The sequence below is a fragment of the Pyxicephalus adspersus genome, chromosome 3 (genome assembly GCF_032062135.1).
Source record: "Pyxicephalus adspersus chromosome 3, UCB_Pads_2.0, whole genome shotgun sequence".
Taxonomy (NCBI): Eukaryota; Metazoa; Chordata; class Amphibia; order Anura; family Pyxicephalidae; genus Pyxicephalus; species Pyxicephalus adspersus.
The window spans coordinates 66,109,949-66,133,891 of NC_092860.1; the positions used below are offsets into that span (position 1 = coordinate 66,109,949).

Here is a 23,943-nt window from a genome sequence, read left to right on the forward strand (position 1 = left end):
ATCAAGAAATTACCAATAATAAATTATTTTAAAAATTTAAAAAAAGATTAAAATAACTGTAATTTTTAAAATGTTATTAATAACCTGGCTTTTGCATCGACCCTACATGCTTCCACATTTTTATTTGGAACAGGGAATATCATCCCAGGGTGAGTCAAATTCTTACCAATGGGGCAATCCCATCTATGCAAGACTTGGGTTAACGGAAATCCGAACTAGCACGCCCCATTTTATTTAATACTGGGAAAAGGAACTTGGACATAGGTTGGAGCCAGATGAGATCCACAAATCATTTTCTTATGTACATAAATTATCTAGATCAGCCAGAGATCAGGAAAGGAGTTACAAGACTCTCAGCAGATGGTACAAATGTCTGGTGGGCATACACAGATTTGATTCCACATACTCCCCTGAGCGCTGGAGATGTGGACTAGAGCTTGGGTCTATGACACGTATTTGAAGCTCTTGCCCTTCTATTGCAATATTGTGGGAGAAGATTTTTGCTGTTCACAACAAACCTATGGATGATGACCTGTCTCCAGACCCACATATTACTTTATTAGCTATTCTTCCTGGCCCTAACAAAGTTATAAAGCGGGGTCTTCTATGTGATTTTGTGGTGACAGGGCATAGACTAATTGCTTGTCATTGGGGTTCTTCTGTAGCCCCTACCATGATGGAATGAATTGTGGAAAGGGACAGTATAGCCAGATTTGAATACCAGATATCACAAGAGGAAATGAGATCTCAGCAACAAAAACAGGGGTGGGATATTTGGGAGATGTTTAGATTGTCCACACATATCTTCAAAAATGTGTTGTATGATGATGTGATGCTATTTATTGGTGCCATTATGTTTTCTCCCCCCCCCCCCCACCTCTTTTTTCTTCTTTTTTCTGTTTTTGTTTTTCTTCTTTGCTTGATTTTATCCTGTTTTGTAAATTATTAAATCTCAATAAAAATATATTATACATAAAATGTTAACAAAATCATTTAACAGCATAATTTTAAAATAATCATTTTAAAATAATAATAATTTTAAAATAATCAGAAAAAAACTAAAAATACATATAGATGATAATATATTTTTTTATATTTTTTGTAATAATATAACTTAGTATAGATGTAATAAATGAGAATGAAAACTGCTGGTGCACTTTATATATATATTGTCATATATTTTCTTGTTTATATATTGTTACTATTTTGTGTTTTTCACTACTAGTTTAAAGTTTTCTTGATTTCATGGTTGCAATGAAAGTACCTTTTTGTCAGACTATCTGACTAAATGTATGGCAACAGACACAATAATAATGAAAGTATTACTGTTCAAATGCAGCATTGTATTCAAAGGTCACATTCAATAAAAACAGCAAAACAAGTGTAAACAAGAAGATATGAAATACTAAAATCCCTTTAGTTCTTAAATGAAGCTTTGCAAGCTTCAAAACCTGAAGTACCACTTGGTGCTTCCACAAGCAAAGTTCTTCACTTCCTGTAGGGTATTTCTGCTACCTTGGCTGACACAAAGCACAGTGGGCAAACTGAATGACAGGTGGATATTGCAGCCTTGAGGAAGAAGGAAACTCTATATGGAGGAAATTTCAAGCCTGGCTTCTCAATTCTGATTCTGTGTATTGTAAAGGTTAAAGATGAAGATTGGGCAGAAAAATACATTTTTTAATACTGTGAGTTGTTGGATAAAATTGCAAGAGAATAGGCTTGTCAGGCTTCAGGATCTAGATATATACAACATATTTAATATTTTTCAAAGATAAAATGGTTATATCTTTTTAATACAGTTGAATTTAGACTGTACACAAAATTATTACATTTTAGATTACAGGGCCATTAGTAGTTGTGCCAGTGCAGCTCTTTATTTGGGATCCAGGCCCAGAGTATCCTGGAAGGAATGGGTGGGCCAGACACTCCTCCCTTTTCCAAGCTGGAAAGTGAAGATGGCTCTGGTGCACCTGGCTATTAAAATAGCACCTGCCTTTGAATCGGGGGAAAGTGTGCTAGGAGAGGCCAGGTCATTTCCAGTCAAGATGTGATGACTTTGAGGGGTAAATAAAAGTGACCTGAGAAAATAAATTTAAAGCCTGAGACACTTCTAAGCAGAAAGTGAGTTTGAAGCTAATACCTAATCTATACCTAAGCTAATATACATTATATTATATATAAACAAGTAAATACTTACATATACACACAGTCCTACTCTTAAGACCAGAAAGTCCCTCCCATTTAAAAAAAAAAAGTCCCACCTCATCCTGTAGCTGGGTAATGACTGAGAAACAAGCCATCTCTTATCATTTTTCATGTTATTATTTTTTTTCTTTATCTTAGCAATTTTTTGGGGGGGCTAGCTAATAATCAGATCCTGCATTTCCATGCATAGCCCACTCTGAAGAAGACCTGAACTCAAAATGTTAAGTTTTTTTTATTTTATTTTTTTCACTTTTCATTTGTTCACTGTTTTCATTGCTGAAGGCTCTGGCATAGGGAAGTGAATTTGTGATTTTTATGGCTTCCTCACAGAAATACAGTGGAGAACAAGACATAAGTCAGAAATGAGGGAATGATCAGCTTTGGGGTACCCACAAGCACAAATGACAAAAAGACCTTTGCCTTCATCTTTTTGTGCACTTTCTCTAGAATTTACTTTTTAGGGTATATCTTTACACAAAACATTGTTGTTTTTAGATAGAATGAATGTTAGAACTTCTGTGAGGGTTTACTGCTATCCTGGGCTCCATGAGAGAAATTTCTTCATACTCCCTGTTGAAAAAACTTTTAACCATTTTACCGAACAGGAAAAGAAAAAAGAACATTCCAATAGAACTTCAAACTGCAATGAAACCTAACATAGTGTTTCAATGATAGCAAGTGATTCCCACCAGGGAATGTTTGAGGGAATGTCAGATTCACTGTTTTATAAATAAAGCCCTTTATATTATTTTCTACTTCATGGTCATATACCTGAATACATGAAATTTGGATTGGTGACAGAGTACATAAAGACATTTAAAACAAAGTATTGTAATATATGAGGTATGTTCTGTCTTGGTAACACCTTAACAATGCACTATTTCTCTTTGCAATGTGTGTTGACAGCCTTCTCCACGCCTTCTCTCCCTCCTCTCATCTCATGAGTTCTCTATCCCAGAGGAATTTTTCTAATGGGAGTGCAACTGTTGTGGTGGCTGGATGTTTGTTTTCTTGTGGAGTATTGGGAGACTGCTGAAGGAGTTTTTTTCTAGAAATGGTTAGGATATGGATATTAACGGCAGTGTTCACTTATATGGAGCACACTATGTCACAGAAGATGCAACAACCAGAAGACTGTACAAGAAGGGAAAAATACTGGGAAGGGTAAGTGATAATGGTAATTTTGTTTTTTTTAGCTGTGACAGTAATAAAATGTTTGTCAATACCAAGCTAAATAAATGTACACATTTGCACTCAGAGAATTTTGATGTGATCCAATGTTGATATGTCACATGTCTACTTTTGCAGGAAAATACATGCTTCAGTTCAACTTAACTTTTCTTAAATGTCTTTCTCTAAACCTATTTTTTTGTTTGAGCTTGAAGTTCCCAGAAATAAACGTGTTTAGTGATACCAGAAGCAGAAACTTTTGAAATAGAATTCCAACTTACTGTGATTGCTAAAGCATGAGAGATTACTGTAAAATGTTAATTATAGCCTTGAAGCAGTCTGGAATGAAGTTTAAGGTTGAAAAAGATGCCTTTGTATTTTGTCACTTGAAAATTGTATTTGGCACCTGTCATTACTTACACCCTTAACTTTATTTTATGTCTCTACAGGGTGCTTTTGGGAGGTGCTACAAATTTACAGATCTATCCAGTAGGCAAGTGTTTGCAGTGAAAATGATACCACACACAAGAAAATCTGTGACACAGCAAAGAGGAGGGGTGAGTGTAAATGCTTGTAAGTTTTAACTCATTCTTGTCAATCACCATTTCCATGAGAGAAAAATTATAGATTGTTTTTCTACTGCTACACCTGTGCTCTCCTATCTGCTATAACCTGCGATTCTGAGCATCATTACATCAATCATCTCTAACTCCAATAATTCAACGGTTACAGAATCCAAGTTAACATTGGTTGCCCCCAGGATTTCTGTGTGCAAGGGATAGTGTCTGGTAAAAGACTGATCAGAGTCCCAGGAGCCCACATATATTGCAGTATCAAGATTCCAGCAGAAGCAATTTCAGAATACAGAGCCAGAGGTCATACATTGGCAATCAGTCTACCGGACAGGTATCCAAGTGAAAAGACAAAAGCAGAGTCTGGGTCACATTTAGCATATAGTCACAGGGTCAGGGACAGGCAAAGTGAGCAGTAGTAAATGTCATACAATAACACACAAGCAGCATGTCAGCCGTCCTTAACACTACAACAGGCACTGGTGACTGGGAGCAGAGAAACTATAAAGTCCTAGCAGCCAATGGCAGCACAGGATTAAACCATGGCCTAATCTGCCCTTAACCCCCCTAGCTGTCTAATTTGGTCCGTATTTCCATGCAAAAAGCAGTACAATTTTTGGCATGGAAATTTATTTTACATTGTAGGCCTATATTTCTTAGGCATAACTCACCAAAATGTCCACTAGTTAATAAATTTAATAAATAAACTTTAAAAAAAAAACAAGATGGCCAGATGGCTCAGGTGAAGAGGCAATGTGCTGGGAGAGTCTAGGAGGTCTCCTAAAGTTTAGCTCAGAGAGCCAGGAGGCTAAAATTTGTATTTTGACTAGATACTATGACTATATAGTTTGACTATTTTTATGTTTTTTGTTAATAAAAATAAGCAGAGCACCCTTGAAATTAAATTTAAAGCTTGAGACACCGTATTTCCATGCAAAAAAGCAGTACAATTTTTTGCATGGAAATTTATTTTACATTGAAGGCCTATTTTTCTTAGGCATAACTCATCGAAATATGACCAATAAATTTATTATTAAACTTAAAAAAAAAAAAACACACAAAAAGCTGTAAAAAAACATGTAATAAAACTGTACAGTAGGTTGTATAATATATATATATATATATATATATATATATATATATATAAAATGATAAGAGCGTGTACAAGGAGTTTGGTGGTCTCAGGGGACAGGTAGGGGCAGATTTTTGAGATGTTGCGTAGGTGAAAGTGACAGGACCTGCAAATATTCTGAATATGGGGGGTAAATGAGAGCGCCGATGTCACTAGCATGATATAGGGTAAAGGGAGAAGGGAATGAGATATGTCAATAGGATAGGAAAAGACATAATAGGGGGCGCATGCGTGCATCATAGCAAGATGGACATGGTCCGAACAAGGTCTGCACATCATCGGGTTACCTACATTATTCATTATTAAAAGCTTTTTTTTATGGCTGATCTGCCATTTACCTGCACCCTCAGTACAGGGAACCCACCTTACATTGCAGTGATGGGACCTCCTCAGAAAAACAAGCGCCATTCTGCTGTCTCAGGCTCCTCATGAGGCGTGGCCTCTTCTTCCAAGACGGTGCCGACTCCTCACACGGTGGGACCTTTCACCTTCTCCTCCCTTATTAGAATCGGAGGACAGCCTGGACTCTGGTCAGCTACAAACCAGCAGTAAGGTAGTGGAGAATGACCCTATGCTTCTCCAACGTATGAGAGCTATCATCCTGGAAGAATTTACCACAGCCTCTGCTTCCGTAACCGAGGAGCTGTGTCATGATCTGAGGGAAATAGGGCAGAGCACTGCCTCTTGGGAAATGAGGATAGACGACGCTACCCCAATTCTTCAAAGTTTGGACTATGATTTTGAAGAAGCCCAAAATGAGATTACTCTCCCTAAAGAGCAGTTGGAAGATTATGAGAACAGGGCTCCCAGATGCAATCTTTGGATTTGGGGCCTACCTGAGAACATCACGGACCTACAGGAGTATGTAACAGCCCTATTTCAGGAATTAGTCCCAGAAATTCCACCTGAGAGATTAGAAATGGATAGAGTTCAAAGAACCTTCGGAACCAGATGCCAAAAAGGTCCCCCAAGAGATGTAGTGGTTAGGCTACATTTGTTTTGCACCAAGAATCTAATTCTGCAAAAAGCTTGTAATTCCTCTTGCTTATTCCTTATTTAGTTGTTTTGTTTTTCATTGTGATATTGTCTTTTATGTGTATGTTTTTTATGTTCAAAAAGGTCAGTTGACAATTTATCTCTATGTACATCTATTGCAACAGCTCGTTGTCTTCTGTTGGAATTATGGCCTCAAAGTTGCTGTCTTTGAATGCTCAAGGCCTAAATTCCCCCATAAAGGGAAATAAAGTGTTCAATTACCTACATACTTCAGGCACTGATGTCGCCTGTATACAGGAAATCCACTTTTCTACTACATCATACACCAAACTTCTGCAATCTCAATACTCGCAGGCACCCACTAAACATGGAGGAGTGATGATGGCTTTCCATAAACGTATTCCATTTATTTGTGTTATGCAAGCGGGTGTGGACCCACTGTGCCACTGACTGGGTATGCTCCAGAGGGGCGTGACTAAGCCGCTACCAGGTCTTCACTAGAGCCTCCGATGGTGAGGATAGGCTTGGGCTGCGGGGTAGCTGCCAGGTGCCACTCCAGAGCAATCCCCAGGCCAGTGCCAGCTGACCACAGGAGTTGGGAAACCCAGTGCAAGCACCGATGGGCTTGCGTGGCCAAGAAGTCCAGAAACAAAGATCCAAGGTCAGGGTCAGGCGGCAATCGGGCAAAGTCCAAAAACGTAATCCTAGTTTAGGGTCAGGCAGCAAACAGGCTAAGTCCAAAAACGTAAGGAAGGTCCGGTACACAGCAAAGCAAAACAGAGAAAACACCTTAGCACTGAGAGTTATACAAGGTAAACCTAGAGATTGCTCAGGCAACTTCCTGTAGTAGGAGGTGCCTTTAAATACCTGCAGGAAACTAGCCATAGGCTGTAGAAAACAGAGGGCGTGTATGTGTTACCTCATAGATTAAGAGAGACACACCCACGCCACCTCAAACACCAGAGCAAGTCTCAGCATGAAGGAAACTCAGGCATGGAACACAGGTAGTGGGGTTACCTGAAAGATAGGACCCGGCGCCTGTGCCTGCAATTAGGAGCAGCGGCGCCGGCACGACCTGCAGTGCCAACAATTTGTAACACCCAATTTCTGTGTGTCACAGCCTACTAATGTGGTCTCTGAAACTAAGAGGTAATATTTGGGAAAATATTTGATCACAGTCACTTGAATCTCATTCAGTTAAATTAATTGTTAAATCATTGGAACATAAAGAGGTTTCTCAGATTAAGCAAGAATCTGTATACTTATATTTAGATACTTTGATAACCACGGAAACTGAGTAATTCAGTTGTGTTGAGCATTTTATTTTTTCTAAAATTCCTTATCTAGGAGATGTATTACAAGATGTACAACAATGTCATAATCCTAAACAACTTCTACAAAAAATTGTAGTAGTGTGCTCAGATACTGTATGAGCACATCATGTTATGCAAAATTTAGTGAATGCATTTCAGAAGCTGAAGAGTGAATTGGAGCTTTGGAGGATAAATTACAGCTTGTGGAACAATTAAACATAATATGTGTGACTTGAATGGATGACTTGCAAAACAATTTGCAGAATAATATGTAAAGGATTTTTTGGTTGCACCTCTTTTACATCAACTTATACAGTGAAAAGGGCACATGGAGTACCTACTGGACTTCGTGGACTTCAATCATTTCCATAATTATAGAGATAACAACACTATAATATCTTTAGCTAGTAAAGAAATTACTGTTAAATGGAACATTTCCTTTTTTTCTAGATTATTCACAGTATTTAGAAAAGCAACATTTCAAATTTAATTGAATTGAATGAAAAAACATATACAAGCTCTTAAGATATCATACACTATGATGTATCCTATCTATCTCTGTATAGTCGGCAAAGGTCAAACAATCTTTTTTGCTAGCTCTCAAGAAGCATCTCTTTGGTTGGAAATTCCTTTTTGACTTATTTGGGGTTTGGTGACTTGGGTCAGTGTTGTTATTATGTTCTTGATGTTTTCTTGTCTATGTTCTCCTTTTTTGAGAGCTAAAATTGTATGACAAAACAGGGAGTTGTCCTTGTAAAATGCCAGTTATCCTCACTTAATGTACTTTTTTTTTTGTGGCTATGAGTTAGTGTTTTATGTTAAGTGCTATATATCACAAAGGGTATTATTATTATTATTATTTATTGGATCCTAATGGCCTTTTGGGTATTGGAAGACAATGTTTTTTTGAAATCCTACTTATTTATGAAGAAAGTTTGTTTTCTGGAATATTAGAGCCCTTAATAGCAAACTTTGCAATGTTTCATAAAAAGTAAATATAATCTTATAAAGGAGAATATTAGGTATTTGTGTTGAGGCTGGATGGGCTAGTCTTTTAATTCAGTATATTCAGTTTATGCTAGAGGTGTTTCCATTTTAGTGCATTCATCTCTGATTTTTATATTATAGATAGCATATGTGATCCAGAAAGAAGATATACATACCAACATCCCTTTTCTGTTGTATTATCAGAGCATCTAGCTAATCTTGAAAACCCTAAAACTTTGATGAAACTTTCTGCTACAGTGTCTTTTTTCTAATAAAAAAAAATAGGACCTGATATTTAGATTATAGTGTTGTTAAAATATTATCGAAAGTTATGTCTATCAGACTGTCCAGGGTCTTTCATTTACTTATACATACTTTAACAGACCCAGTTTCATGTGCAGAGGTGGGAAAATAATATTCTTATTATCAACAAGTGGCTCATGAAGAATGTTTGGATCACCTGCTTTCAGGGTGACAGTTGTCTCTGACCTTGAACGTTCTTGACTTCTCACTGGAAACTTGACCACATCCATGGCTTCCAAAGGCGTCTTGCCAGCCCAATAGCTAGAAAGCTAGGATAGTGACTTGAAATCACTTTTGAAATCGAGCGAAAGTAATTCACCAGGAAACTTGTCATCAGACAGTGACAATAAAAGTGAACACAGCAAAGAATCTGAGTTTGAGGTCAGTTTGAGGTTAGGCCTGCAATTGTTTCTGATCGATGAGGTTATAAAAAAAATAGTTGCTGAGACAAACAGGTACGCTGAACAACAATAAGCTGCTCCACACCTGCAAGAGGCATAAAGTGGAAAACAGTGACCAAAGATAACATTTGGCTATTTCTGAGCTCAGTGATACTTCAGGGAGTGGTGGGCAAATCCCTGCAGAAGTGGTGTTGGTCTACCAATAAAATACTTGCAATTCCATTCTTTGGTACAGTCATGTCAGAGTACAGATTTACCCTGATCATGAAATATTTATACTTTGCAAACAGCAAAGAATTTGATCATGCACCAAAACTCAAGAAAATATGGGAAGTATCTCAAATGATTCTAAAAAAATATCCATCAGTCCTATTTGCCAGAAAGAGACTATAGCATAGATGAAAGTCTAATGGCCTCTAAGGGAAGGCTCAGCTGGGTGCAATACATTGCATCAAAGAGAGCAGGATTTGGTGTAAAATCCCACATGCTGTGCAAATCGTTAACAGGTTACATTTGGAATTCAGTCCTATACACTGGAAAATGAACAAAATTCAACCCGAAATAAAGCAGCTATGGAATGGCAACATCTTCTTTTCCCTCACTCAATTAGCCATTGCTAAATCAGGGCTATTAGGTCACAACCAACAACTTTTACTTCTCCTGAACTTTATGAGTTTCTTCTGCAACACAAAACAGATACATATGGAACCATTAGGGCTAACCGGAGCAACATGCCATCAATGTTTGCAAAAAAGGAAGCTGAAGATAGGAGAAAAGGTTGCCTGGCAGAAAGGCAAAATGATGGCCCTGCGATGGCATGACAAGAAAGATGTGTGCATAATGAGTACAGTCTATAATGCCTCCACTGTTATGGTACACACATAAGAGGGAAAGAAATCATGAAGCCACAAGTAGTGATAGACTACAATAACACCATGGTAGGTGTCAACAGGGCTCACCAAGCAATGACATTCTACCCAGCAATGAGGAAACAGCAAATAAAGTACTACAAAAAGATCTTCAGGCATCTTGTCGAGCAATGCTTGTGGAATGCATACATTCTCTACAAACAAAAGAATGACAGGCCTGTGAATCATTCAGACTTCATTTGGAAAGTTTCCGAATGTATTGTCGGACTTTGCGCAGTCCCATGTTTCAAAATTTACCATGACCAGGATGTCTACTAGACCAATATGCAATGTCTACTAATTTATCAATAATATTGCACCCTTGTTTAGACAAATTTCAGTGTTTTTTATTTAATTAAATTCAATTTATTGGTAGTATGTAATTTCATTATTTTTTTTATAGTTATTATTTTTAATTATTTATTATATTATAATTTATGATTTGTGTTTGAAACGTTATCATACCTGAAAGGTATTCCTAAGAATTACAGGCCTACAATATTAAACAACAAACTTCCATGAAAAACAATGTACCGCTTTTGGCACAAAAATACTGACATAATTAGACCGCCAGGGAGGTTAAATTATTTGTTTCAAATTAATTCTATTTTTAAAGTTTTTCCAGTCTTCAGGCGAATTGGCATAAATCTTTACTTTTGCCTAAAGACCCATTTGTAGTTTTATTATCTTCTCATTTATCCTACATTTCTTGTGTTACCAAATTTAAATTTAGGAGCAATGATCTCATTTAATATCTTACATTTTATATCCCTTTATTTAGAACCATTATTGTGGGATTCTCTAAAACTCATAAATGTTTAGACTAATTTCCTTTATCATTGGAACATCATGTTAACATATTGAAAATGGTCTTCATGCCTAAAGTGTTATATATTTTGCAAAATTCCCCTGCTTGGTTGTTAAAAAACAATAATATATTTGGTCCTTTCTTTGGAAAGGCAAGAGATCTAATGGACATAGAGTGGAGGTCTGGGGTTTTGTATCCTTTTTTGTATTATTTAGTGGGTCAGTTACAACAGCTCTTTTTAGGTGGCCTTACTAGACATATTTTAACAGAGGCAGTTTTTGTGGGGAAACAATTAATATGCCTTTTAATTGAATTAATTATTTTGTAATCAAAAATCAAATCCTTATTTTTGTTGAGTGGGGTTTCACGTTATACTGTGTTGGGCTAAAGATATTGGAGCTTTAATGGATGATCAGCTCTTTTTAAAGGAGATTGCAAAAAAAAAATGAATCACATTCAAGGTTTTACTAAAATTTTCCAGGTTTACTGTACTTTTTTGATGCCAAAAAAAATTAAATAAAGCTACATTGAGAACTGATGATTTATGTGTGAAATGCCATTAGTATATGAAGGATTTTTACCTATGATCTGGAGATGTTCTAATATGTCTAAATATTGGGAGACCATGTACCGTATTTTTCGGCGTATAAGACGCTCCGGCCTATAAGACGCACCCAATTTTAAACGAGAAAAATCTAGAAAAAAAAGATTCTGAACAAAATACCAAAAAATCACTCTGTGTCAATGTATCGCCTTCTAATCACTCTGTGTCAATGTATCCCCTTCTAATCACTCTGTGTCAATGTATCCCCTTCTGATCACCCTGTGCCAAAAAATCATACTCACCTGATACCGCGATCCCGCGATGCTGTGGGCTTCTTCTTCTCGCTCTCCTCCTGGCTGCAGCGCGTGTCTCCTCCTCTGAGAGAGGAGAAGCCGACACGCATGCCCCCGCGATCCCATAAGCAGGCTGGATCAGCCTGCTTACGGGATCGCGAGGGCACGTGTGCCGGCTTCTCCTCGCTCAGAGGAGGAGGAGACACGCGCTGCAGCCGGGAGGAGAGCGAGGAGAAGAAGCACGCAGCATCGCGGTATCGGGTGAGTATGATTTTTTTTATTATTTTTAACACATATTCGGTGTATAAGACGCACCCACTTTTCCCCCCCAGTTTTGGGGAAGAAAAAGTGCGTCTTATACGCCGAAAAATATGGTATATCTTGCCTATATTCTATCCTCAACACACTACCTTGTCTACCTTTTGCTAAGGTTTCGGATTTCACCAGTGGTTTCTATTGTTCATTATTAGTATGCAGTGTTTCCTGCATGGGATGTGTGAATAGATAGGTTTGATATTTTTTTTTTCTTTATAGCTTGATAAAAGTTATGTATTTGTGAATATGAATCTGATGCAGAGAAAAAATTGTTGTTTGTCAAAAAACCCTAACAAAAACAAACAGGAGGTCACAATATGTCTACTGAGGGCCACATCTACTGTACCTAATTCCAGAAGTGGCATCATTTTAGTAGTTTACGTTTTATTTGGTAAAGCAATTTTTTTATTCTGTAACCCACAGCAGAAAATCTAACAAATAAAATATGTGCTAGTTGCTTGGTTGACTGCACCCATACAACTGTATGCGAATTACATAGGATTGCTGCAAACTGGGCATCTTCTTATGTTTTACCTTTGACTGTATCCTCCTTTATTTTTTTAACGGTGTAGTGTTAAAATTACATAATGATACAATAGTTTGATATAACAGCTTTCTCTGTTTACGAGTTGTATTTTTCATAAACTAAGTATTCTAACTGAACAATTTGATTGATATAATGAATGATTATTTTGAAAAGAAATAGTAGTGCTAGAAAATTGCTAGTGCTAGAGTAGTTGTGCTAGAAAATTCAATTTACTTTTGTTTGTTTTTTTTCTATGACCAGTCAATTGCTTATCATTACATGTACTGCTATTATTGGGCAACTGCTACTGCTAATAATCATGTTGCAATGATTTAATTTACTATAGTAATATTTTTAGGGCACTAATTATTATACACTTAATAATGCCCTTATACTTTTGTGTCATTTTTGTGTAGTCTCTTGCTCACATATTGAGCATACGGAAAATACTGACAGAGCCTGAAGTGAGATATTACATGCAGCAGATTTTACATGGAGTACAATTTTTGCATCTACATCGGATAATCCATAGGGATCTAAAACTGAGTAAGTACTCATTAAAATTTTTCATTGTAAATTCCATTATTCAATGGATTTTTTTTAAATGGCAGGAGATGTAAAATATGCAGAGCTTCAAAGTGTCATATAAGGAAGTACAAATGTGAGAGGAAACACAGCATGCAGTGTGAGAATTGGGTATTTAACACACCTGAAAGTGTTAAATACCTGCGGCAGCCTGTATGAGTTTGAAGGCATGGTCCCCCAAAAAGATAAGTATACATATTCTCTTTTAAAAGGATGGCTTTTTAAACAAGTTATTAGGCTACTTATGGATCAAGTTACATTGGGAAAATGGAGTGGGGCATTGAGTAGGACAAAGGAAAAGGTGGAAAGCATTTTAACACTACACCGTTAAAAAAATAAAGGAGGATACAGTCAAAGGTAAAACATAAGAAGATGCCCAGTTTGCAGCAATCCTATGTAATTCTCAAAAGAATGAAGTAAATAATGAAAAAGAAAACACAGAGACACAAGGCACCTCCAAAAGTATTGGTTTCATGTAATAAGGTGTAACACAGTCAGATTATGGTCATCTACATCATCATCTAAAGGCTTGGAAACAGAAATGGAAAGTCGCACTTGATGTAATGGCTGACAGCACTCTTTAGTGAACCACAGTAAGAAAACTTTAAATCAGAATCGTCACCCTAGTGTAAAAATAATTGTGGAGAATGTAGCTTTAGAAAAAAACTGTTTTTAAAAAAAATTCTCTTCTTTTCCGATGTATCAACAATAAAGAGCTGCAAAAAAGTGCTGCCCATCCGCTTAATCATGTTATTCCTTGGTGAGATGATATGTCTCAGTTATTACACATATTTAGTAATTAGTTCACTAATAATGAGCAATGATACAACCGAAAACATACAAAACTAATTTTCATAAATAACTTGGCAAAATGCATTTTTGCCACTGCCAATGAAAGCTATTATAATTTCTTTAAAGGGAATTTGTTTCAAAAGCTATAAGCTCACAATTGGCCTTTTAATTCTAGGGTGATGACATTGAATCCATTCAGCTTCGCTGTAAATAATTGATTTAGATGCTTCTGAAGCAGGTATTTTGCCTTCTGGCAGATTCCCACAGAATCATTGTTTCAGTTTACAGAACATTTATTCAGCCATATTTTCATCTATTAAAATCTTAGTGTCATTTGTGGCTTAGTTGCATCTTTATTAATGCAACCTTATGAAGTATTCACTAAGCAGTGACAGTGTGCATTAAATAGTGTTTCCAAAAATTGTGCATTTTAACTTGCAGCAAATTAAACAATCAGCCTTTATTCAGGACATATAGAGCATGAACTGTCAATAGTGTGGTGTGCTACTTTCATTTCACAGCAGTTTGCAAATATTTTCAAAGCAAAAACAGTTAAGTTACATAGCGTCCCCTCAGAATAAATAGTCTGGCTCCAAAAATAGGACATTCCACACACAGACTTGGAGCATTTGGCACTTTATCACAGTCTACATGTAATAAAACTAAGAATTACACACATAATCCCCATCTTCATTGCATCTCTGCGTGTCAATTGGCAAAAGATACTTTTAGGTGTTTACATATCTACTTCATTCATTCATAGCTTCAGTCTTCGGCAGGTCAGCCCAAGCAAGTCTAAGCAACAAGTTCGCCTAAACAGTATTTAAAACCAAGACTTGTATTAATTTTGAGCAACATTCAAAAGTGCTAACATGGCAGATTCCCACCAGTTTCTCATTAATGCTTAGTCTACACGATCTGTTTCCCCAGCGTTTAACCTGATTCTTTTAAAGCCCATGTTTGAAATCCCCATGCATTTCAATAGGCTAATCTACACCAGAACGTTTCCTTCAGGCACATTTATGAGGTTTTTCTTAAGCGTTGCTTGAAACGTTTAAAAAATTAAAACGCAGGGTACACACGGGAAAATGCCCAAAAACGCGAGAAAACACTTGAAACCGTTCCCATTGAACTCAATGGAGGCTTTTACAAGCGTTTTTAAGCTTTTTATGAAAGCTTTTATTGAAAACAATGTGGGCTTTTATAAGCGTTTTTAGCAGGACTTTGGAAACTGGAAGCCCCCTTAAATAAGGAGACTCCCAGATCTCCACCCGACCCTGGGGAATAAGTACAGGGGTACATAAAACCGCTCACTCATTCCCTGAAAGGGTTAAAATATGTGTAAAAAATAGGACGAGGCTTTAATGGTAAAGTATTTTATTAAATGTGTGTGTGTTTTTGTACTTAAACTTTTTTTTTTTACAGGTTATCCCAATGACAGGATGATTCCCACGGCTGCAATCATGACATGAGCACAGCCATGGGAGTCCTGACAGTGAGGGAGCCCCGGGCACTAGGGAAATGAGGAAACCCTGAGTACAGCTCATAGCTCTGCTATGCTGACAGCTCCGCTTCCCTGATTGCTCCCACAGCCCTAGAGGAGCTGTGACATGTGTTCTATATCTGTAGCACATACTACAGCTCCTCTAGGGCTGCGGGAGCAATCAGGGGAGCGGAGTTGAGAGCATATTTCTCATCACATGCGTTTTTAAAACCGTTCATGTAGACCCAGTCTAAGTCTGTTGTTGGGACATAAAATAAAAGAAAATTAAAAAAAATATGCATTTAGGCTGGGTCTACATGGACAGTTTTAAAAATGCAAATAAAGGTTCCTACCAAAAGTTCTTGGGCGTTTTCCCACGTTTACCCTGCATTTTAATTTTTTAAACAGATTTAGGATAGAAACTTCTGCATGCACATGTTAATATTTTAAAGCTGAATTCTGAAATAAGTAAATATTGGTAAATACAAGAAACATGGATATCATTACTTCAATTGCAAAGTGGTCTGTGAATTTCCCCTTTATCTGTGTAGTAATCCAGTCTAAAAATGTGCCTCTGAGCAAGAGTTTGCTGTAGCAAAACCAGCCCTTGCTGCTCTCTTCTCTTGCATGCACCTTCGTCTTGTATGCACCCTAATAGTTTTCTGCAGGCAGCCTGTAGTCCCTATCATGGTTCTGCTCTCTGTACAAGCACAGTGGTGTTGTCACTACTTCTACATTTACTAGATAATAACTGGGTTGCAAAGGCATGTGATGCACTCAAAGATGATTGATATTTTTTTCTGCTCAGAGTTCAGCTTTATTACAGGAACAATATAAAAAGTGTGGAAAAAAATTCAGCATACTGCAGTACCTTTATCTGTTGATGTTTGCCACTGAATATGCTGTGTACATTGTGTGTGCATCTTGTTCTTTGTAATGATCTCAAAGAGAATAATGGGGAAGAGAGTTCTCTGTATGGACCATTTATATATTTATACAGGGTGATCATATCCCCCCTTAAACGTCTTTTCTCAATGTCCTTTTTTGTGAACTGGTGCCCAAAACTGTACTGCATATTCTAGATGTGGTCTGACCAATGCTTTGTACAGGGGCAGGATAATGTCTCCATCTCTGCAGTCTATTCCTCTTTTAATACAAGAAAGTACTTTACTAGCTTTAGATATTGCAGCTTGGCATTGCATGCTGTTATTAAGTCTATGATCTACCAGAACCCCCAAATCCTTTTCCATTTCTGACTCCCCAAAATGAATCCCCCCTAGACACTATGAAACATGTATGTTCTGCATGCATGCATAACTTTACATTTATCTATATTAAATGTCATTTGCCACTTGGTTTGCCAACTGCCCAATCAAACAGTACATCCAGGTCTGCTTGTAGATTATAGACATCCTGTATAGACTTAATTCCATTACTTAGTTTGATGTCATCTGCAAACACAGAAATGGTACTTTTAATCTCAAACTCTATATTATTTATAAAGATGTTAAACAGTAAAGGTCTCAACACTGAACCTTGGGGTACACAAATAATAACCTTAGACTATTCAGAGTATGAATCATTAATTACAACTCTCTGGATGCGGTCTTTAGGCCAGTTCTCTATCCATTTACAGATTGACTTTTCCAAACCTATCAACCCTAACTTGCATATTAACTGTCTGTGGGGTACTGTGTCAAATGCTTTAGCAAAGTCCAAGTACACTAAATCAACTGCTATGTCTGTCCACCTGTTTACTTACTTCCTCAAAAAGAGAGAGAATTTGTTTGACAACTTCTAACTATCTTGAAGCCATGCTGACTATCCCTTATAATAATATTTTCTAGCAGAAACTCCTCTATGTGGTTCTTTATCAAGCTCTCTAGCACCTTTCCAACTATTGACGTTAAACTAACGGGTCTGTAGTTACCTGGTAATGACTTTGCTCTCTTTTTGAAGATATGAACCACATTGGCCTTACACCAATCCATTGGTACATTGGCACCAGGCCATGTATTTAGGTGCCTAAGCTCCCTCTGCCTCTCCTGTGTTGCGCATGGCACAGGCAATATTCCAGAGAACATAACCTTGGAGGTCCTTTTCTTCAGCTTGAAACCTAGTTGGTCATCATGTTATCATGTTGGTAGTAGTGTGTCTTGCCCTGTGCTTTTTCTAGTGTGCTGGGTATGCTGCATGATGCATGTAGCCACTATGCTTTTCAGTCAGTCCTCCAGAGTTTATTGATTGTGTGGAGCAGGAGATCAGTTTGCCCTGTTATAAATATGTTTTTTTCATTTACTTGTTTCAACTCCAAGTTGAAAGTTCCAGTTTATTATTTTTTTATTTTATTAGAGATTAGAATCTAGATTGATTAGATGATAGGTATATATTTTATATCAGTTTAATATAAAATGCAGAAGAAACAAATAGAGAAAATGTACAAGACAAATGTTTAGTCTGAGATCTGATCATGGGTCATAGTGGACATGTCTGTTAATGCTTATGAAAACCTAAATGTAAATTGTATGCAATGTTAATGATAGAGAACCTTTAAATAAAGCAAACTGATAGGTGTGCTAGACAGTGGCTTGGTTTTTATTTACTACTTCAGTGTCCTTTTGTGCTCTCATGCACAGGTCAGAAATTCCAAGAACTACAAATATAAAACTCAGACTGTTACATAGCATTGCTGTTTTTAGAAAGTGTATCATTGCTCTATTTATTCTAGCTATGTCCAATGCTTCTGTCTGGACAGCAAGTTCAAAAGGGCACTTTTTAACTTACAGTCTATTTACAAACACATAGGATTTGCATTAAAATGCAAATCATTCAAAACACCATGCATCAATACATATTAGTGCATATCTATAAACAGACATTTGATCACATAAATTCCTACCTATTAAGAAATTTACATTTAACATGTACACAGTTTATTCTTTTTATTCTGTAAAGTTGTGAAGTGAACCGAAAAAAAAGCAGAACATTTCTGATGGTCTGCCAAAACGCACTTAGCTCCTAAATCCTGTTGTGGGCTGACAACACACAGCATTTGTGTGGATTCAGGGATATCAACCCTGCCCAATTTTCTTTTGCTAAACTACTGAAACCCACCCATATTTTTCTCTCCACAATTTAGACATTAACCATAGAATTATGAAGGCCAGAAGTTAGTTGTTATCTCCAATTCCACTGTCCTTTTGCCTTAGGCTAACTAGAATTTATATATTCAAATATTTTTTCACACATGGAGCAAAAGATATATATGTTAGTAAATCATGTGATAATATGATGGCAATGTGGCATCAAAAAGATCATAGAGTTTAGCTTCTAGACATGGTGCTAGGCAAATAGCAGATTTTGCAGGCAAGCATTAGGCAAGTGATTGCAAACAATGTAGAAACTGGACTGCTTATAAAGCTGGTATGGAGCAAAAAATCATTTTGTGTTTGGTAATGAAGTGTGTTTGGTAATGAACATCCAAATCATAAAGACATATAGATGATTTAAATGATACATTATACTCTAAATATTGGTGAAAATAATTTTACTATTTTCTGTGTTACAAATGAGGATGCTTTATATATTTTAGGAAGAAAACCATGCATTACTGTACACATTACTGTGGCAAATTGGTTTAGCAGGCACAAAAACAGGTGGCGGAATTTGTACAACTAAATAAGTACAAATAAAAGCTCCTGTAAATTAACCTAAATAGGTTCCCAGTCCAGATATTCTGTGATCCAAAAAACTTCCATTACTTGCCCTGACTGAGACAAATTCACCATCATGTGTGTCTCACACACTATCCCTCATGGACACTGTAGCTTCAAGGAAAAAGGTTTCAGTAGCAAAAGTTTTTTCTGGTAATTCAGAAACCAGTAAGCAGGATTAGGAGTGGACAAGTGCTAACTGGCAAACTAAAAGTTTGTGAATCTGCAGTGACAATGCTGATAGCCATGCCCGCTGCAACCTTTATTTATCCCATTGTACAGCCTACAAGGGAGTTTTATAACAGTGCTGCATCATTGCCATCCCCTTACAGGAAGTACCATCTGACAGACTTGAAAATCTATAGAAGCTGATTAGCCCCTTTATTATTATCAAGCATAGAGCTGAGATCTGCAGCATTTGTCCACACCAAGGTGGTCCCGTTTAAACTACATATAAATGCTCTTGTGTGTGCATGCACTTCTAGACCTTGTAACAAAAACTGTGCTAACAGCATAACTAGTAGCCATGGTCACAGTAAATTACCCTCCTGGGCGGTTCATTTCTGTCCGGATTTATATGTATAAAGGCGGTACATTGTTTAATTCATAATTAAATGAATTAAAAAAATATAAATTTAATAATAAACCCACTTTGACATGATTTTGTGTTTCAAACTTTTTTTACTCATACAATTATATTATACTGTAAAATACATTTTCATAAAAGTCAATGCACTGCTTTTAGACATATAAATTCAGTGTATTGCATTCAATACAGGTATTTTGTATTGAATGCAATACAAAATAATTTGAAATTCCCGCCGCGCCCGTAGAAGTGGCTTTACGCCCCAACGTCCCTGGGAACTCCCGGTGAACCTCAGCGCACTCGCCGGGGACAGATCGAGTAAGAGGACGCGACCCAAGGATCACAGGAGCCTGGAGGACGCCGAAACCAGATAACCCTTTATTTTTTACATTTTTAACTAACCGAGTGTGACTCTGGGTTACCACTTTCAGCTTGTTTTTTTTTTACACCGAGTCACACTAAGGGTTACCGCTGGGGAGGTTAATTACTACCTGATAAATTTGCTAGGTGGAAAACTAATTGACACCTATCTAGTATTACAAATACAAATACCATTGCCATCCCATCTCCATGAAGAAATATAACTGCAAAATGATACACAAAAGAAAGAAGACTTTAAACACAATAATACACTCAGGGTTACCAGTGGGGGGGGTTAATTACTACCTGGTATATTTGCTAGGTGGAAAACAAATTGACTTCTATCTAGTATTTGCTGTCCTTTTACAGTATAAACCTTACAAAATATATTCAAGTTTACAATGCTTTAAAACTAAAATATTTCCCACTCTGCTCATTGGGGTAATAATTAGCCCAAGATGATCAAATACCATTGCCATCCCATCTCCATGTAGAAATATAACTGCAAAATGATACACAAAGGAAAGACGACTTTAAACACAATGATACACAAGATATTTTGCACATTGGGCATATTTATAAAGCATTTATAACAAATAATAAAATTGTTAGCTCTTGCTTAAGAATCCCAACCTATTTTGAGCATTAAAAGCATGTTTTACCTATATTCTAGGTATACAGTACTGCTGTTCATGGTTTATAGATTTCTTTGTCATTTTAGGTAACTGTTTCATTGCAAAGAACATGATTGTAAAAATTGGGGACCTAGGATTAGCAACAACTGTGGACCAATGTGAAAAAGTTTCTGGGTAAGGATAGATTTTATGTTGCATTCTTGTAGAAACCTACTAAATGGAACTTACTGTTGACTAAGGCTTCTTAACATTTTCTTGTCTAGAGTTATATGTGGCACACCAAATTACTTATCTCCAGAAGTGCTTGCTAAGGATGGACACTCATTTAAATCAGACATCTGGGCTATTGGTTGTATAATGTAAGTATTCCCATGAGACGAATGACAAAAATTTATGTATTTCCTCATATTGATCTGAAATTTTTTTTTAAAGAAATGTTTATTTAAAGTTAATTGAAAGCAAAATAGAACGCAATAGAAAGGTTTTTGTAAGGCTTTACAACTCCATATGTTTTTCCTCATATCCAGGTACACACTGCTGACTGGGTATTCCCCCTTTAGAGCTTATTCACAAAAAGAGATGCAGTATTTCATCAGAGAAGGCTTCTACCCTGTGCCTTCATACATATCAGTCAGTGGAAAAAAGCTGATAATTTCTTTACTTGAGACTTGTCCTACTAACAGGCCTGGCATAGAGGACATACGTGCAAGTGACTTCTTCACTCAGGTATAGTTTGACACCCTGATTTAAGGTCTTATCCTATATTTTATTATTTGAAGTACATACATTTTTAAGAAAGTTTTTTTTTCTTTTTAAACATGGTATGAAAAGGATGTAATTTAATAACTAAGCTATCCTTTGCCTTTAGGGGTTTACACCTAAGCGGCTATCATCAGCCAGCTGTAACACAGCTCCAACCTTCTTGCTTTCCATCCAACTCACCAGCTTCTTCAGTAAAGCAGCCAAAGTCCTGTACCAAGGAATCTTTCATAAATCCTTCTGCTCAGGTAGCTAAAAATATGTTACTAGTTCATCTTGTTTGGTAACATTTATTTCCTTAGGTCAACAGTTTCAATAGTTATGGCATTTTCTAGGGTCACGGTGCAGTTTTTATTTCTTGTCCTTCTTTGGCATTAAAACTTGCAAATACGTGTAAAAATCTACAACATCAGCATTCAGAATAGTAATCTGTTTCAATTTGTTGTACTCTGTAAAAGTCTACTAATCTGACAGTCCTGCAAAGGAATTTTGTTTATGCATTTGTACATATGACAGTAAACCAGGTCATGTCATTGTCTGCTGGTCTACAGTATATATTTATTTAGCTCATTTTTAATCAGGCACTTAATAAGGTACTTATAGGTCAAAAAGTAAAAAGGATGTGCAACAATGGTATGAACAGTGGCAATGAGAGTGTAAAAATTGTGGCAATGACAATGTAAGTTCAGGACCTATTTTTTATTCTTAAATATTTGCTTGTGGTAATGCAGCTGCTGCTCCAACTGCTTACAAAAACCATAGCATTTCATGCAGGAAAAAAAAAAACACATCGCTTCTAAATTGCAAGCAAGCACCTACATAAACATTTGCAAATGCCTAGCAATTACTGCCTGTTAGCCGTTAAACTGCTAGTTTAAGCATAACCTAAGGAAAGTGCTTGCAGTCTGGTGAGAATGATTATGAAACTGAAGCTATTCTATTAAACACAGCGAACTGATGTTCCATGAATGAATTATATTTATTGCAAAGCCTGTATTTTAATACTGTACAACAAAATACTGTAAACATACATACTGTGAATCTACTTCATTTATTACCATGGATTCATTGTTAGATTTTTTCATTATTTTTAGACAGTAGAGAAGCAAAGGAGTATGGGAAATCAATGGTTGTGCCTACACAGAGACGAGAGTCTCTGAGCACAGATGACACATGTGAGGTATGAAAATACTGAAAACATTAAATTCTAGAGATATGAATTTTCTGCTGTGGTTAACCCCCCTTTTTTTATACTTGTTTTGTCAGGAAGAAAAAACAGAGGACAACATTGGGCCTAGTGATGAATCTCTTGCTATACTCATGAGAGGAAGAATGATAAGCAGGAGAAAGTCGGCCTTGCAGAGTAAGCTTCAGTTTTAAAGATTTTTAGTTTTTGTTTTGTTTTTTTTGATTGTTAATTGTTTTTATTTTTAGTAGATTATAGGTTAAAGGTGCAATTTCTCACTGTTAAGAGCTTGCAAAATACAAGTAATAAAATACAAACTTATTTTAGAGGGGCTGGTTCTCTTTTCCACTAGATCGGTCTTTTACATCCAGGGTGCCGTGGAACCCTAGGTTTTCTCCAGAGGTAGCTAGGCGTTCTTTGAGCAATAAGCAATTTGTGACTGCAATGATCTTTTTGGCTATCTGAAGGAAATACATTCTTACTACTGGTCAGCAATAAAGGAGGCCACCAGCTGCATCATGTCAGTGTGGAAACAAACAGTGAGAAACAATCCCAGACTTAATCAACATTAATAGTATGTCATAGTATTATTTACGCAATGTATACTAGTAAAACTTCCCTGTACCTGGAAAGTGGATTAATTAAGACAGCAATTAAAAGTATTTAGCTAAATACATGCTCCCTGCACTAAATCACACCCTAATTATTAGATTTCTGTTGCGAGAAACAATCTTTCATAATTTCCGGTGAAGAATGAATGAGAGCTATACAGACAGCATTGTTCTCTCTAATAAAAAAGAGAGGGAGGGGGTAGATAAGGGAGTGGTACACCACTTTGCTCTTCTTCATAGGAAAGTACAGTGGTTATTCCTGCTTGGTCATTTATCAGTCATCCAGGGCAGATTGATGAATGATATTCGGGGGAACGCGGATGCCTTTTTGCCCAAGACATTTAAGATTGTTTGTCTCAGGCAACAATTATCTAGTGTGTGTATATATCTTAGGACTTATAAAGAAATGTATATTTCCACACGGAAAACATTATTCAAATGATTATTATTAATATTGTTAATAAACAGATTTATATAGCACCAACATATTACGCAGAGCTGTACAAATACAAATCAAATAAACAATATCAAACTGTCACAGTCTCATTCTTATCATCATATCCAATTTCTAAACACATAACCTCCAACCCAAACACCTATCGACAACAGACAAAAACCAAGGCAGCAAAGGGTAGGCGCTAGGGTAGGCAGGAATTTCACTTTATCCAGCAAACTTTTTTTTGGTATTTTATTGGAGATTTTTGGTATTGCTTCCAGACTTCCCAGGTCAATAAAAATGTATTTTCTCTGCCATATA

At 36.6% G+C, this 23,943-nt stretch overlaps 1 protein-coding gene across 1 annotated transcript in view; it reads left to right on the forward strand.

The window, feature by feature from the left end:
• Positions 1-3,171: 3,171 nt before the first annotated feature.
• Positions 3,172-23,943, forward strand: part of PLK5 (polo like kinase 5 (inactive)) — a 48,683-nt gene continuing 27,911 nt past the window's right edge. The window contains exons 1-11 of the mRNA XM_072406795.1: positions 3,172-3,372; positions 3,828-3,951; positions 4,210-4,284; positions 5,589-6,064; positions 12,893-13,022; positions 20,717-20,804; positions 20,894-20,989; positions 21,158-21,356; positions 21,499-21,637; positions 22,484-22,569; positions 22,656-22,752. Of these exons, the coding sequence (XP_072262896.1) occupies positions 3,274-3,372; positions 3,828-3,951; positions 4,210-4,284; positions 5,589-6,064; positions 12,893-13,022; positions 20,717-20,804; positions 20,894-20,989; positions 21,158-21,356; positions 21,499-21,637; positions 22,484-22,569; positions 22,656-22,752 (1,609 nt within the window). The 5' untranslated portion in view covers positions 3,172-3,273. The remainder of the gene's footprint in view (positions 3,373-3,827; positions 3,952-4,209; positions 4,285-5,588; positions 6,065-12,892; positions 13,023-20,716; positions 20,805-20,893; positions 20,990-21,157; positions 21,357-21,498; positions 21,638-22,483; positions 22,570-22,655; positions 22,753-23,943) is intronic.